This window comes from Sceloporus occidentalis, unplaced genomic scaffold, assembly GCF_023333645.1.
Source record: "Sceloporus occidentalis isolate IW3139 unplaced genomic scaffold, rSceOcc1.0.p SCAF_24, whole genome shotgun sequence".
In the NCBI taxonomy this organism is placed as follows: Eukaryota; Metazoa; Chordata; class Lepidosauria; order Squamata; family Phrynosomatidae; genus Sceloporus; species Sceloporus occidentalis.
This window is the reverse complement of record NW_028317004.1, coordinates 11,319,243-11,331,554: the sequence shown is the minus strand read 5'-3', so window position 1 is coordinate 11,331,554 and position 12,312 is coordinate 11,319,243. Positions and strand designations below refer to the sequence as shown.

General features: G+C 38.7%; 1 protein-coding gene across 1 annotated transcript; it reads right to left on the bottom strand.

Annotated features, from left to right (window-relative positions):
* Positions 1-3,374: 3,374 nt before the first annotated feature.
* LOC149300622 (cytochrome P450 2C20-like) lies at positions 3,375-8,442 on the bottom strand. The gene is made up of 9 exons (XM_089485116.1): positions 8,272-8,442; positions 7,701-7,863; positions 6,454-6,603; positions 5,956-6,116; positions 5,696-5,872; positions 5,293-5,434; positions 4,998-5,182; positions 4,052-4,193; positions 3,375-3,553 (listed from the first exon to the last, which is right to left on the bottom strand). Exons 1-9 carry the CDS (start codon positions 8,440-8,442, stop codon positions 3,375-3,377), a joined length of 1,470 nt encoding a protein of 489 aa, XP_089341242.1.
* Between the last annotated feature and the right edge of the window lie 3,870 nt (positions 8,443-12,312).

The window sequence follows — 12,312 nt, the reverse complement described above, 5'->3', positions numbered from 1 at the left end:
GCCCATTGCACCACTGAATCAGCCCACTATCCATGCCCATCTTTTCCTGATTTTTTAACGCATATTGATGTAATGTGATGAGATTGGGAGTTCATCAGTACACTTAAAAAAAAAAAAGTCATCAAACACGGGATGCCTGAAGCCACAATTTAGTGTCAATAACTCTTTTTAATAAAATATGCAGATTGAGATAGAGTAAATAACACAAAACCTTTAATTTTCCTCTCACTGATTTCTGGGCCTAGAAAGTTTTGTCCTCTAAAGTGACTACAAATTCAGGATTGCGTTTTATCTCTGAATAAGTAAAAAATAAATAGTTCAATTTATTCCTACAGTAAGTAAAGTGCCAGGAAACAAAACCAAATAAACAAACCAAGACAGGCTCTGCCACACCAACACCCAAACACCAGGGCAGGCTCTGCCACACCGACACCAAAACACACACACCAGGACAGGCTCTGTCACACCAACACCCAAACACACACACCAGGACAGGCTCTGCCACCCGACACCCAAACACACACCAGGACAGGCTCTGCCACACCGACACCTGCATCAGTTAATCTACACAAAGCACAACAAATGCTTTCCACACTGGTTTGTTTTTTGTGTGCCCCCCCCTTGTGTATTGATGCCCCAGCCAAGCCCCCCTTTTGTTTAATGTATTCCCCACACCCTTGTGTATTGCCCCATGTGCATTTTTGCCCCCAAACCAGCCCCCTTTTTTGCATTTATGCCCTTGTGTATTGATTTAAGTAATGTCCCAGCAGCCCTGGTGTATTGATGCCCCCTTTTGTACTGGTTAATGTACCCATGTGTATTGCCCCCAGCCCCCTTTGTGTATTGATTTGTGTAATGCCCCAACACCCTGTTATGTACTTATATCCCCCAGCCACACCCTTTTTGTACTTAATTGTTGTCCCAAGGCAGCCCCCCTTTGAATATGGGTCCCCTTCCACCTATCACCCCAAGTATTTTTTTTTTAATACTTACTTTTTTGCCGTCTTCCTTCCCTGCAGACTGCTCTCCTGTGACGTGTTCTTCCAGCTGTCATAAGGAGCTGTTCCATGTGAGCCCCCCCCCCTTGAGCGGCACGTCTCATCTTCAAAGGGGCAGGACAAAGAGCCTCACTGAGGCACCGGGTGGCATGGTGCAGGCACGCTGGCTGCTTAATGATTTCAAAATGGCCAGCGTGTCTTACCGCCGCTTTAAAACTTGCAGCCGCATCGGCTGCAATGGCATCTCTGGGTGCCGGCCCACAGACTGGCCAGCCCACCGCGAGTGCTGCGGGCTTTTGCCCCCCCAGAGCGGCCTGTGTGACAATTGCCCCCCCTGCCCAGTACGACCAGGCCGTGGGTATATAATACACTTAAGCAAATTAAACATGTTTTTTTTAAACAAACATGATCAAGCTAGCCTAAGACCAGCATGAACATGCCCCAGTGTGTATTTTGTAGGGTTGGGCTGCCAGACTAGGTGTTTGTGGTTGTTCACAGTCCATCCCCTGTTGAATTACAGAAGACTGCTCACCAAACCATTTAGACATTGCCACAATTGCAGCTTTTTAGGTTGTTTTGTCCACAATTATTTTTATTTCACAGATATGCCCCTAACAACCTTATAAATTTAAATAAGAAAACATTGCATTAATATTATATAAAACATTTTATCTAAACTGATACACCTTGTAATTTAATGCTGTCAAAGGAATTTATGCATAGGTTGTAATTTTGGTTTAAAATAAACTCACATATGTAAACACCACGTGGGCTCTCATCTAAACGTTAATTGTTGATCTGATTTAAATTACTAAAACTGGTTCTGACTAGAAAATTTATATATATATATATATATATATATATATATATATATATATTGATGTGTCTCTGTTTTACCAGATACCTGTGAGACCTAGATGAATATTTCAATTATACCATATTAACAAAGGGTGCAAAAATCCTAATTGAACAAATAATTACAATGTTTAGCATTTACCAATTCCAAATTTAACAACCTCAGGAATACATTCATCTCTTTTTAGACATATACATAGAGTATTTGGAAATATCTAAAAATAAGGAGAAATTTTGCTCTTTTTATACCCAGATTTTTTTCTGTTTTCATTTAATTGCATGCTAATCAGACCTATTTTCATGTCTTCACAATGGATACATACAGAGGAGTAGCAAAGACCCCCATGGCCCCTGCAATGTGGGGGGCTTAATTCAACTTGGCAAAGAAGGAGGTCAGGGCAGAAAGCAGATCTGGACATTTGAGCCCCACCACCAAGCTGAAGGCTGCATTCTGGTGAGAGGTGGTGTCTGAGTGGGGTCATACCTTTCCAGCTTTATTTGTTATAAAATGGGGAAGGGGCAGCATGGGGCTGATTACCGCTTTATCAGTGGGTGTATCAAGGGTCAGAATTAAAACCCTCCATAGAGCCATACGTAATATATGAATTTTGGCTGGGTTAAAGTCGGTGGCCAGCGCTTTCAATTTCAAGGGGCCGGAATAGCGGATTACTCACACACAGTGGTGTTTACTTTTTGTACCGTCAAACGCTACAAGGACAGTCTAAAGCCTCATGCAGCCACACCATCATATAATGCATAATTCTTTGTAAGATCATTAACATTTATTAATTAGCTTCACAGCTGCAGCGCAACATTTCCTTGGTGATACTGTTTTTACAACACTTACTAACTTACAGTACTTTAGAAACATAGAAACTTCACCCATATAGTATAGACTCCTCATTAGTTCTTGGATTCAGGATTGCTTTATGCCTGTCCCATGCATGTTTAAATTCCCTCACTGCTTTTGTTTCTACCATATCATTGAAATCTAACTGTGCTTGTATGCACATGATGGATACAAGGGGGACCACATGAAAAATAAAAGGGGCTACTTATGGATACTAAATGCATTAAAGTGCATATGATCATACAATATGTAATTTTTACAGTTCAAAATATACTGTATTACAAAAATATTCACACACATGGTACAAAAGTTTGAGGTACATGAATGAAATACACTATGTAAGTGGAAACCTAACAGATATAACGTGATATAGGTTAGTCGTAATCGCTTATGTAGGTATAGGTCAGGTAAGCTAATTTTGGTTTCAAATCAGATGTGGTCTTATTGCATGGCTGAATTGGAAAAAATCTTAGTGAAAAAAAACCTCAACTTGTTGAAAAACGTTTTCACTGAATAGAATGGAGTCTATTAACTCTTTCAGGACCTAGAGATTAAACTCCAACCACAGTCACTGTTCTCAAACTTACTCCAGTTCAATGCATGAGATGGACTTCTTTATATCCAAAGTGATCCATGTTAAAAAAGATTGTTTTGGCAATATGAAAACCACCTTAACGTGGTACAGCACAAATCTTGTATTGGTGCGGCTTCGATGTTAACCTCGACTTATGTTCTGTTTTCACCTCTGTCGTATCTTCCGGCACTTGGAAGTTAAATGCCTTTACCAGTGTGGTGAGAAAAATAAGGAGTTCATATCGGGCCAGCTGTTCCCCCAAACATACTCTGTGTCCTGTGAATATGAATTGAGTTGCTTAATACATATTACTGAACCAATTAACTTATTGCCTGGAAACATGATTTATTAATGACTAATGTTGTATGGCTTAGTGTCATACATATGGTCTTACAATAAGTGTATTCGTAATTAGATTTTTAAAATTAGGTACAGGTCCCTAGTGGCATAATAAAACAGATAGCTTATCTTTCCTTCTTTTAGGGCAACACCTAGGCTATAAAAAGATGCTCCTCCACTAAGGCAGTGTCATAAATAAAATAAAAAAAGTCACCCATAAATCATAACACAAGTAACTTTAATCATCTATTAGACATAAGAATCTAAAGGGTTTGGAGGTCAAGAGGAAGGAACTTACCTTGGAGCCCTACCCTATATAGGGGAGGAATATTTTTTTAATATCCTAGGTACTGCCCTACCTGACGGAAGGGGAAGCCATTTCTCTCACTATGCCATTAGGGATGGCAAGAAATAACATTTTTGTTTACGACATACCTGCAGAGAATGGCAAAAAAGCCTCACTGGGAACAAAATTTCCATCTTTATCCAAAAAGTGGTTTGGGTTGAACGTATATGGAGTCTCCCAGTACTGAGGATCACGCAGCACAGAGTCAAGATTAGGAAGAATAATAGTGTCCTGTTGTGGTAAAAAAAGTGAGCTTTTCAAACAATACGGATATCTTCCAAAAGTGTTGTAAAAATCATAAAACCCAATATATAAAACCTATGAATGCAATCAACTCAGGGCTGCCTTGGTAATGGTGTCCTGAGGAAGCCTTCCCTAATACACCCTCCCACCCTAATGTTAGCTATCCCTGTGCTCAAAATCACCAGCTTTCAAGGGCTGGTAGCAAACAGTCCCGCTCCATGTGGTCACCCAGTGGTGGCACCACTGATGTTTAGTGTCCAAAGTGATGCCTTGACGATGGAAACAACCCTGGCCCTTATGTAAGTCTGGGTCCCGGGCTGCCCCTGTATTAAACACAGCCTTTAATATACTGCTACATGCATGTTAGACAAAACTAGAAATCTGCCATCTCCTTTTTGATGCCAGAGAATGAGTTAACACAAGTTACTTTTACCCAGAACTATAAAGAGTTGCTGTTTCACTTACAAACAACAGTAATCGAGAACCCTAGCAATTTTTGTGTCATTAACTACACAGAAACTTTACACAAATAAAGTTGCGGAGTGGGGTTTCTAATGCTGTATTTAATTATAAATGTTGCTGCAGTAGAGCAGCATCTTTTTTTAAAAAAAAAGACCATATCAGTATGTTGTTTCATTGTATTTCATGTATTCTAGAAAAGTCTAATCAACATGAATTCGGGATTGCTTAAATTTACCTAGCAAGACAAAGTGATGTTCATACAACAGTCCTGTGTTTGATTGTTACTAAAACCTGTATTCAGCTATACTGTATAAGAAAATATAAAATTACCTTCTTTAAAGGATATCCATTAATTGTTACGTTACTTATACTGCTTCGTGGAATGCCCACAGACGCAATGCTTCCATAACGTTGAACTTCGTGAACCACTGCATTCGTGTAAGGAAGTTTCTTCCTGTCCTCATAGCAGATTACTTGTCCATCAAGAACAGCATCTAGCTCTTTTTGCATCTTTCCTGTAAAGCGAGGACAAATCCATTATCTCAACTTTTCAAGAATAGGTTTGATTTGTTAACGATGAGAAGAGCCATGTAAAATTACATATGATATTAGAAGCACTACTTACGCTGTATGCCAGGATGACCCAAAATTAATAACAGTGCCCACTGCAGGGTGGTGACCGTAGTTTCTGTCCCAGCTACAAAGAGGTCATCAACCACCTGAATCATGTTGGCCTCATCAAATGTAGATCCAGGTTCACCACTTGTCTGTAAAAAGTTTTATTTTGCAATCAGAAAAACGATTTAAGCAAGTTATAGTATGCAAACAATTATTCCTGCAACACAATCATAAAGTTAATATACTAGCTAGGCATAAACTCTCACTAGTATATAAACCCAGGCCATTTTACATAGGCTGTAATGTACTAGCCTTATAGCATAACTGACAGTAACCCCACTAGCTTGTTTCCATTGGCATCTACCCAGTTCACCTCTAATACCAACTGTCCAAAAAGAAAACATACTTACTTTTCTTATCTGTGTCAGATAATGGTCGATCACATCACTGGGTTCCTCCGGTGTTCCATTTTCCTGATGAATTCTAATTTCATTTCTCACAAAATTATCCAACAGTCTCTTACATTCAAAGGATTTGTGGTGGGGACCAGGGACACGTTGCATGAGCCACGGGAATGCATCATACAGCTAGTAAAAACAGAAAAGGTTCTGCTGTAAGAAGTTGCAGAGTGATTGGAACATCCATGACGCATGAATTAAATATCACCCACTTTTGCCCATTTAGTGCCTATGCTTTCAGTCAAAAAGTTGTTGCCTGCAACTAATTTCTGGAAGGAGATGTCATCAAATGAGAAACGATGCCCAAAGACCACAGCGGAAATGACATTTGCAACAGCATGAGTAATTAGGTATGAGACATCCACTGGTTTACCTGAGAACATAAAATGTAATTGGTTATCATTTATTGAATAGATGAATAATACTTAAACAATCTCAACATTTCTGATACATATTGTTCAGAATGTACTGGTGTTTAAATTTTTTTCTAGACTTTGTGCCAGAGAAACTATTATTGGACCATAGGGCATAATAGGGCATCATCTATACATCTATTAGGAGATGTATAGATACGCTTTAGTGCTATGTGATGTAGTTGTTGTTGCTCCATCTGACCACACTTGCTGTTGTACATAATATCAAAATCATACTAACACATAACAATATAATCAGAAGGGTAATTTACAGAATCTTATCTTGCTTTTACCAACCATTCGTGGCTCTAATGGAATCCACCAGACATTGAGCCTCCTCCTGTATTCTTGATTCAAGCCCACGTTTTCCAAGCCCCAGGTTTCTTAATGTCATTAATCCAAAACGTCGTTGCTGTTTCCAGTTGTGTCCATTGGATGATGCGATACCTGGTTGAATGTAAAAATGGCAAATGGTCATTCCTTGATGCGGTAGATGGGACTCTTTTGTGCTCCTCATATGTACTGGTGAGACGGCAATGCACAATGTAGCAGTGAAACCACACTTCAATAATAAACAATATGGTAATTGCCAAGTAATGCCATGTGTATAGTGCCCTATGTTTATGGAGAATATTTTAACTGAATTCATTTTATTTTAAGTATTACCATACACAATTAAAATAGATTAATTATTTGTGCCCACTGTAAATTGCCTTTACACAGATTTAAATATTTAATTTTCTTTATATCACTTCTACCAGGTATAAAATGAGGAATTCACTGATAGAGGAAAATATCACTTTGCCTCTGTATAAGTCAATGGTAAGACCCTAACTTAAATATGCAGCGCAGGTCTGGGCACCTGTTCTTAAAAAAAGAATTTTCACTTAAAGCATCGAAAATTATTATTTACAGTAAGAACAAAAAAACCAATACACAAACCACAGAGGTATTGCTATGAAATTCAATAGATACCTTTAAATATGGGCTATATGCTTTTTGTTAGCAAAGAACATTACCCAGGGATGTAATTGATTATAAGGACAGGATATGTTAAAGCTTCTTGATCTAGTGAGAAATCAGATTGCCATTTTGTAGTCAAGAAGGAATTCCCCCCCCTTTATGAGGTACAATTGAATTGTAAATCACTTTATTGTGGAGGTTTTGATGGACTTTAGACTTTTTCACCTAAATTACCATGTTACAATATTACTATGTTATGTTACCAGGGGAAGGCTGTCAACATTCAGGCTAGGGGACAGGGAGGTTTCAGCTAAGAACAAGAATAAAGCTGTCTAGAACATCAGGCAACATTCAATATCCAGTCCAGAAATATTTGTTACTCTAGAATCTACATGTGGAATTGTAAGTGTAACACACAAAAAGCTTCAAGCAATGCCCAAAATATAATGCCCAGCCTTCCCTAGTCTATGAATTTATTTCCTATTGCATGACCTGTTGGACTATTGAAGACATATGAACTTTGGTTTGAGGAAGATATGTTCATAACCAAATGGTTAGCTTACAGAATCCGCCATTATTACCTTTTCCATTTGTAATATCCTGTATAAAGCTAGCCACAGGACGTCCAGACAACTCTTCAGAGTGAGAAACTAGAGCGTTCTTCACGGCTTGGTATCCATTTAGCACCACCATGGGAGTATGTCCTAGCCATATTGTGTAAGTGTTCCCATAATGCTTTGCCAACTGGAAAAAAATATATATATATACCATATATGGCTTTTTGGTTAAAAAAATATTTAAAAAACATTTTTTTTTAAAGAAATAAAAAAAAATGTGGGTACCGGCAAAAAACTATTTTTTAACTACAGCTTTTATAATTATTGATAATTATCTACATACTTTAATAATATTTGCTATTATTGCAAATGACATGGTGTGAGAGGTTGCTCTGATGGACCAGATTCTTCAAAAGTAAAATATAAGCGGAGTCAAAATTGTAATCATTGTAAATATATAAAATGTATCGTACAATTGTTGCTCAATGCAAACACTGACCCCCTATGCATTTTTCCAAAACCTTCTTTAAACAGTTTTCATGTTGTTATAAAATAACCACAAAACATTACATGAGAGTGATTGTTTATACTGTACCTTGCTTAGGGTGTCTGGATGGAAGCAGAAGTTTAGGGTCCACAGGTTCCCAATAAGAGGGAGTGGGGAAGGTCCAGGGGGTAGGCTTCTAGCTTCCCATTTCATTTTTAGGTATTTGAAGATGAACAGGCAAACCAGGATGCCCAGGAACAGCTGTTGAAGGGTCCACATCTTCTTGTAGGGAAATGGACAGGGAAGAGACCAGCTGCTCCACACAGAGTTCCTGCTTTGTTCCTGATCTACCTGTGTGTTATGTATGTAAACATCAGCATTTAAAGAGCATTGCACTCCGCACACTGTCAATCATTAGCACAATATTATACTGTAAAAGTACAACCTATGTCGACTTACACAGATATGTGGGTAATTATGCACGTCCCATTCCAACAGCAGGGCCAGAGGAGTTGATATGTCACTCCCACAGCTCCCTTCCAAGAAATAGCACACACTACATAACAGCCAGAAGGTGCAGCTCCCTTTCCCTTTTCTGTTTTTAGGTCAGGAGAGAGGATAGGAAGAACAATATCAGACATCAATAATAAAAAAAAAGGATAAATCCAGGAGCCAATTGACTTATGCAAATCATTCTCATTATGATAAAATAACCTACAGCACAAAAGAAAACAATATCACTAATGCTTTCTGAAACATTCTATGTGAATTCAGTTACACCCTATCATTAAACACTGTCAAAGTGAGTTCAAATTCTTGAAATCTGCCCATAAACCCTGTTTCTGAATGGAAAAAAAAACCCTCAAAGGCATGCAAATTCCGCTAGCCTCACCTGTCAATGTTGACTGTGCTCAGGAAATACCACTTTCTTTGGTTTCTGCAAACTGTCAACCCTTTTTATCACAGTGTTGGAGTGGTTAATGGTACCAGAGGCTGTTCTAGGTTATTGGCCGTCCAAGCAGCAAAAATTTAGCTTGTTGATCACTGATACAACTAGCTTTTCTTAAATGTCTTGTGGAATCCGAATGGATGTTCTTCACAGATCAAACCCCTGCTGTGTCCTCAAACACACATTAGCATAGTTTGCATACATTTTCTATAACTATGCTCCATCTGGTCTACATTTTCACATTTGACACACATTTATACATACCACACCTAGGCTTACATCCAACTTTTTTGATACATTAACATTTCCCTCTTTCAACTTTCACTGTAGTGCTCTACTAGTCAAACAAGTCCAGCAACTATTGAAGAGCCACTGCCCACATTGAAAAGATACCGCCTCACCCTTCATTTTTGGTAAATGCTGACCTACATCTTAAGTAGTTTAGGGCTGTGAGAATCTCTGGGATTTGTAGATCTTTACTAAACACAAAGTGGAAACCAACATCATTACATACCAAAAGAGCCACCGCTAACGACCATACAACATATTCATCATCTTCATTATCTTTTTATTTATATTATCTATATAGCAATAACAGTTCTGTAGCACTTTCGCCAAACTAGGGATGAATAAGCGGCCTGGTGTTTTAAGACAAACTCAAAAAACCCTCAAAAATAGCATGGACTTGTAGGGTTAATGTACGGTTAAGTTTAAGAATTGTAGTAGTGCACTGGTTTGGTTGAAGATCTATTATTAATAAATAATATCTAATTTTAAATGTAATGGGTGTTAAAAATAAGGAGGGTCATTTCTTATGATATTATTAAAGTTATTTATTATGTTTATTTATTCTACCTACCTACATTTGCATACCTATTTTACCCGAATCTGACGGGACAGGACTGGACACTAAGCCCTAGCGTAAGCTGGCAACACCGGCGGAAGTAGCAGGCGTTGCCACACCGCAAACAGGGGGGAGAAACTACCTTGACCATTAGGGACATTTGAGGCATGACTTTAGCCAGGAAGCAAACTAGCTGGCAAAAGACGCTGGCACCACCAGCAGCACTGGAAACGGAAAAGGTGAATGAGTGGGCCAAAAAACCTAGCACATCTGAATGAGTACAGAGACTGACTGCTGATCTGAAGAGTGCCACGTGATCCATGTAGAGTCTTTCTCTATGCCTTGTTTCTTCCTCCTGGTGTGGTGATCCCCTGATCCCCTTTATCTCCGGATTTTGCCTGATCATTAAAACAGAGCAGCCAAGGGGGCAATTGCTAGCCGTACTCTGACTCCAGTGATGTCATCATGATATCATCATCTTTAGTTACTCAAGTAATCACTGGCAACTACAAAGATCCCAAATGGTTCTCCTGAACAGCTGCAGCCAGCCCCACTGCCAGATTTATATAGATATAGATATACTGTATTTATAGACTAGTTTTAAAAAAATCCCTACATGTCCAAGAAAAACCAATACATGTTTTGGTTGGGCACACTAAACAAGAAAACATACTGTTGAAGAATAAGCTAATGTAAATGCTCAAAACACTCTTGTCTTCACATTTAAAAATAAAAACACCTTTGTCCTTACGGGGCAAATATTGTACCTAAACAGGATTATACAACATTCAACCTGCTTGTACACAGATTAGATTCGGCCTATAAAATCGGTTCAAAGAAAAAAAATCTTTGGGCGACTATGAACTCTGCTAACATAATCATGTTAAGTTGCAGTAGACAGTAGATAAACACTTCCACCTCCTACCACAAGATCACATCAGATTCATTCAGCTTTATGCTATGAAGTGAACTGAGTAATGTACTTTTAAACTATGCACTATGAAGAAGAAAAAAATCACGCCATTCCTTAATCACACTTCAATTTACTGTATTATTCATTTATTCTTGACATGACATTTACATTTAATTATTTGATTTACATAAAATAATTATTGTAGCCTTATTATTGAGTATGCTCCTGGTTGACACTTTACTACATATATATACACCAAACGGTCGAATTTTCACGGGACAGTCCAAATTTTCTATTCCAGGTGGCTGCTCACTTTCTGATCTCAGCTGACCATCCCAGTGAGCTGTAAAATCAAAAGAGGTCTTTGCTCCTTTCATTGTAGTTACCACTTCAGTGTATATGTACACGTATACCTTGGAACTCTCCTTGTTCCACCTGGAGACTTTGGTTGAAGCTCTGCATCTTCAGTTCTACAGGTAACCATGGAGAAACTGAGTCACAGGAGTAGGGTTATGGCATGCCCCAACTCTCCCCCCACTTCCCCTCCAAAAACTGGCAGCTTTCAGTGGAACCACCCACCGACAACAGCAGAACTGCCCACCGACATCAGTGGGACCTACATTACAAAAATGAGAGGGCTCTTGGTAGCCGGAGCTTGGATATCCCCAGGCATGTGTACAAGTAAATTATAAAGGTCACACTCAACAAGGCTCCTCGCGTTTACCATGCATTAGATTGGCCCATCATAGCACACGTTGCAGGATATGCTTACTGGTGATGTGCCTTCATATCGTAAGGTGACATAAGCAGTACTGTACTGGAGGCATAAGATTGGCCCTATCGGTTTAAATTGCAGCTGTCAATATATCACAGACATCCTACTGCATGCTACACTTTGACCGCATGTGGTCACACGGTAAAGGTTGACAATGGAGAAGTAAAACCATTAAATTCCACATCAACCTCCAACGTTCGTAAATAAACTTTTTAGACATGCTGTAAAAATAAAAAATAAAGTATGGCAGTCTGCATCCTATTCAGGTAACATTTATTATGTATTTTTATTGTATTCATTTTGGAATAAGCCCCCTCCCGTCTGTTGAATGAATTACCTTTATTTCAATACCTATTGTTTTTAAGATCTATTAATCTGGATTTTAGTTTTACCTCCTTCACTTCACTATTCATAAAATAAGACAAAGCCCCCAGTGAGCTTCTCCACCAAGAAGGGCTTCGCTAGCCCTGTATAATGTATAGTTCAATGTGTATGGAGACGGAAGATCTCTTGCTGATTTGACTATACATTATAGAGGGTCCTCCAACAGAAGCTCGTTCACTGGGATTCGGCCTTCATAATGTATAATGAATTCAAGGAGTTTTAACTACAACTATACTATAAACTCTTCTGTCAACTTTCCATGTAGTGAAGAAACTGATTGTGTT